At 54.6% G+C, this 3652-nt stretch overlaps 3 protein-coding genes across 3 annotated transcripts in view; 1 reads left to right on the forward strand and 2 right to left on the reverse strand.

Moving 5' to 3' along the window:
* Window positions 1–155: 155 nt before the first annotated feature.
* Window positions 156–708, reverse strand: CHGG_09711 (uncharacterized protein; the record flags this gene model as incomplete). Its single annotated transcript, XM_001227637.1, has 2 exons — window positions 156–432; window positions 512–708. The coding sequence occupies 2 exons, from the start codon at window positions 706–708 to the stop codon at window positions 156–158; spliced, it is 474 nt and encodes a 157-aa protein (XP_001227638.1).
* A 944-nt stretch (window positions 709–1652) lies between these two features.
* Window positions 1653–1868, reverse strand: CHGG_09712 (uncharacterized protein; the record flags this gene model as incomplete). The annotated part of the gene is made up of 2 exons (XM_001227638.1): window positions 1653–1780; window positions 1835–1868. 2 exons carry the CDS (start codon window positions 1866–1868, stop codon window positions 1653–1655), a joined length of 162 nt encoding a protein of 53 aa, XP_001227639.1.
* Window positions 1869–3521: 1653 nt separating this feature from the next.
* The window catches only part of CHGG_09713 (uncharacterized protein), a gene marked incomplete at both ends in the record, with an annotated part of 837 nt that continues 706 nt past the window's right edge, over window positions 3522–3652 (forward strand). The window contains one exon of the mRNA XM_001227639.1: window positions 3522–3638. Coding sequence (XP_001227640.1) covers window positions 3522–3638 — 117 coding nt within the window. The remainder of the gene's footprint in view (window positions 3639–3652) is intronic.

The following is a 3652-nucleotide window of genomic DNA, read 5'->3' on the forward strand; positions in this document are numbered from 1 at the left end:
GGCCAGAGCTGGAGGCCTTGAGTGCCGGCAACGAAGCCTCGGCCTGCGCAGTTGGCGGTGAGGTAGTATTCGTCGTATTTGAGGAGGCGGCGGTAGGTGATGAGTGAGTAGGTGAATGTGATGAGCGTTGCGGCGCTGGAGGGGAGGGGGAGGGGTTAGTTAGGATGCGTGTAAGGTGGCGTGGTTGAGGGGGGAAGGGGTAAGTACAGTAGACCGCAGTCGAGCGAGAGGCCGATGGTCGAGTAGTGCCCGTCGATGCGTTGTAGGTAGGCGACGATGTCGAGGGCGAGCACGGCGAAAGCTAGGGTGAGCTTGATGACGTGGGTGCAGACCATGGTGAAAGGCGTCAGCCGCTCGGTGGCCTTGCGAGCGATTTCGAGGATGTTGAGGAGCAGTGCGATGAGGTTGAAACCGACGTTGGTGGCTTCCCAGCTGTATGCACAAAGTAGGTAGTTATGTTAGCAGAAGTTCGCCCGGGAATCGCGGACAGGCAAGACGGCTGGCAACGTACACAACCTCGACGATGGGCATCTCGCCCAACTTGTCGTGTTCCTCATAATGCTCAAATGTCTCGGCCAGACGGTACGCAAAGATGCCCATCAGGCCCAGTAACACTGTGACCTGGAAGATCCATAGCGGGATCAAGATGGCCTTGCGCCATCCTGCGCGTGCGTAGAGCACCTGGTCGAGGTCGAGCGACGAGGCCATATTGTGCTCGGGTTGAAGTGGGGTGAAGTCGCTGGGCACTATTCGTATTTCATCCAGAACTCCAACAGTCCAACTCAACAACAACAACCAACCGTCCAGTCAACGCGCTCGCGTGGCGCAGGTCTGAACTTATCGCTGCGGCAGGGTAGAAGGGACGGCCCGGATCATCAAAGTGAGGAATCCCCCAAAATACAAGAATCCGGGGACTCGTCCGATTTTAAGCCCCATCGTCAGACGAAAAGAAAAGTGGCGCCCACAACAGGGCCCCGAAGAGCTGGCATGCAGAAATCCTTCAGCTCTTCAGGCGCCAACACCCAAAGGGCAGAAGCTGGCTGTCAACCCCATGCATATTGGTCAATATGTGGGGTCGTCGTGAGCTGAGCCCCGGCCAACTGCAGCTATTTCTGTTTGTTGGTCTCCACTCCGAAAGCTCCGAGGTCTCACAGTGCGGTGGTGAAAGTGCGAGTTGAAGATTGAGGGTTAGGGTTATATATACACTTACAAACACAAATGTAAGCTTACACAGTGGTTTGTGCAAGGGATGGTGAGTAAGGACATGGGACGATGCCTTCTACCATCCAATGGTCAGGGACGGAGGGAGCACGAGCAGGGGGGATACCGAGCTTCCCCGGATCTGGTGGTGGCCAGAAAACAACACGACACATTGTCGTGGATAGAACATATATTGATAAACCAGCGCTCCCAACGCTCCCTGTATCCTATTCCCGAACACTATCCAACCAGAAATGACCGAGTCCGGCCTTCCAGCCAAGACTGGCCGCAGTCTAAACTCCTCCCAAATATTGCCATTGATTATCGCAGCCACAGACTGATGAATGTGGTCATCGTATGATTCCGAGCGCCGCGTCCATGAGCCGGCATTGCTGAGCAACGGCTGAAATCGGCGTGGGCTGTGCCTCATCTTGTAGGGTGGCGATGGCCGATCAGATACCCTTGGCGGCCGCGTCTTGGTAGACCTTCGTGGAATCAAATGCGATGACATTCCCAGTCTGGTCCGACATGGCCGGCTGCGAGACGTCGACCGTCACGGCGTTCTGGCGCTTGACGGGCGCTGAGGAAAAGGTTAGTCAGAGTTCACCTCAATTTCGTGCCGTCGGAAACAAACCATCACGGTCTACCGCCGGGTAGGCAAGGGCCATGGTGGCGAAAGCAAGAACGGTGGCGATGGTGAACTTCATGTTGACTAATTAATATGCGTACGGGGTAGCTTCGGAGTGATGAAGATGTGCGAGGAAAGAAACGAATGTGTCGGCCGGCGACGAGCAAAGACTGTGGGCTGAATGTGGAAAGAGAGGAGTTGGAAAGAAAGGCGTTGATGCATGGAAGAGTACGGGATGAGCCAAGTAAGAAGGCATTAAGTACTTGACTGCTCAAGCGCCACCTCGACGATCAGGATCCGCAATGCCTGATAGACAAGAGACGTTTCAGGAACGCATACCAAAAGAGATGATCACTTCCCAGCTTCGATAGCCCTGTCAAGGTTGGCCAGGAACGTCTTCCAAGATCCTGGGGTTTCAATCTACCCCGGTGTTTCGATGAGGCAAAGAAGCAGGAAGTGAACTTTCACTCAAACCGACGTCCATCTGAGACAGCAGGGCGCAGTATCTGGGCTTCCAGCATACGCAACGTCAGCCGCTTACCCACGATGTAGCGCTGAATGTTACGGGGCCGCCGTTAAGCTTGAATGCCCCTGGCAGGCAAAACGAGCTTAAATTTTTGGGACGAAAGGTCTAGAGAGGTCTATGGGCGGGACCAAGGCGAGCGAAGCTTTTGGGGCAGGGGGATGAAACCGGGAGAGTGGCTTGGTCGAGAGGTTGCATTGGAAAGAGCCGCGCTTCGGTGAGCAAGTGCATTCGGAAGGCGCAAACCCGTCCTTGGTGTTTGAGAAGTCGAGAGCGGATCTCCACTTCCGTGTCGCAGGATCCTTGAAGTCCAGAACGGCCTATCTCTTCCCGCGAAACATGACGCGCCAGTGGCAACCATTCGGTCCATGAGTGTTTGTAGTTGGGAGAGCGACGATATGGGAGGAGAAAAGGTGAAACAAATGGGCGGCGATGATGCTTGTGGCTTGACAGCTGGCAGCAGCTGGCAGAAGCCGGCAATACCACCGGACCAGACTCCGATCATCGAGTTCTGGAACTTTGGACGAGCTGAGCATCACATGCCATCATGATGGCCTGATTTCCCCAAGTAAACAAACTTTGCCTCAAAACAGCTCTCGCAAGTCTGGACATTTAGGGATATCGAAATGCCGTCTCGATGCTTGGTATTTTCGGCTGCTTTAAAGGGAAGTACTCTATAGCCGAACTGTAAAGAAAAGCGGGATATCTAAGGTAATCAAGCACTTAATATTCATTTGTAGCTGCTCCATCTATTCCCTTCAATGACGATTACAAGCGTAGGCGAAGAACTTTCATCAACCTGATCTTCTCTTCTCACAACTCGCCCAACTAACAAGAACAAGAATACCGTCGGGGTGCCGTCAGGTGGGGCGATTCCCAAGATCTTGACATCGCCTTGCCAGCAAAGCCCGCTCTGCCCCGCACCACCTTGATGGCTCTGCCAGCCCCACCCCCATATGCTTCTTTGGGGCTGCCCCTCCTGCCCCTCCTTCATCCCTTCCCTCTGAGCTACACATCCAGACTTCATCCCCCCGAGTCTCCCGGCATATACGGGGTTGGCTTGCGTCGTCGTCGCTTCAAAATTCACGATATTGGTCTTTTCGACCTTGCGAGATTCACTTTGATCCCCCCGCCGCAATAAGCGACACGACCAAGCCCACCCACGTCACCATGGCCTCCACCGTGCACTGCCTGTTCTGCTTCGAGGCTCTGGCTGCCAATCTCGAGAAACGCGAGCTCATGTCTCTAGTCGAGGTGCAAAAGTCGTGGACCGAGTACAACCGCTCCGTCGCAGCCGATGC

This window comes from Chaetomium globosum, genomic scaffold (assembly GCF_000143365.1).
Source record: "Chaetomium globosum CBS 148.51 scaffold_7 genomic scaffold, whole genome shotgun sequence".
Taxonomy (NCBI): Eukaryota; Fungi; Ascomycota; class Sordariomycetes; order Sordariales; family Chaetomiaceae; genus Chaetomium; species Chaetomium globosum.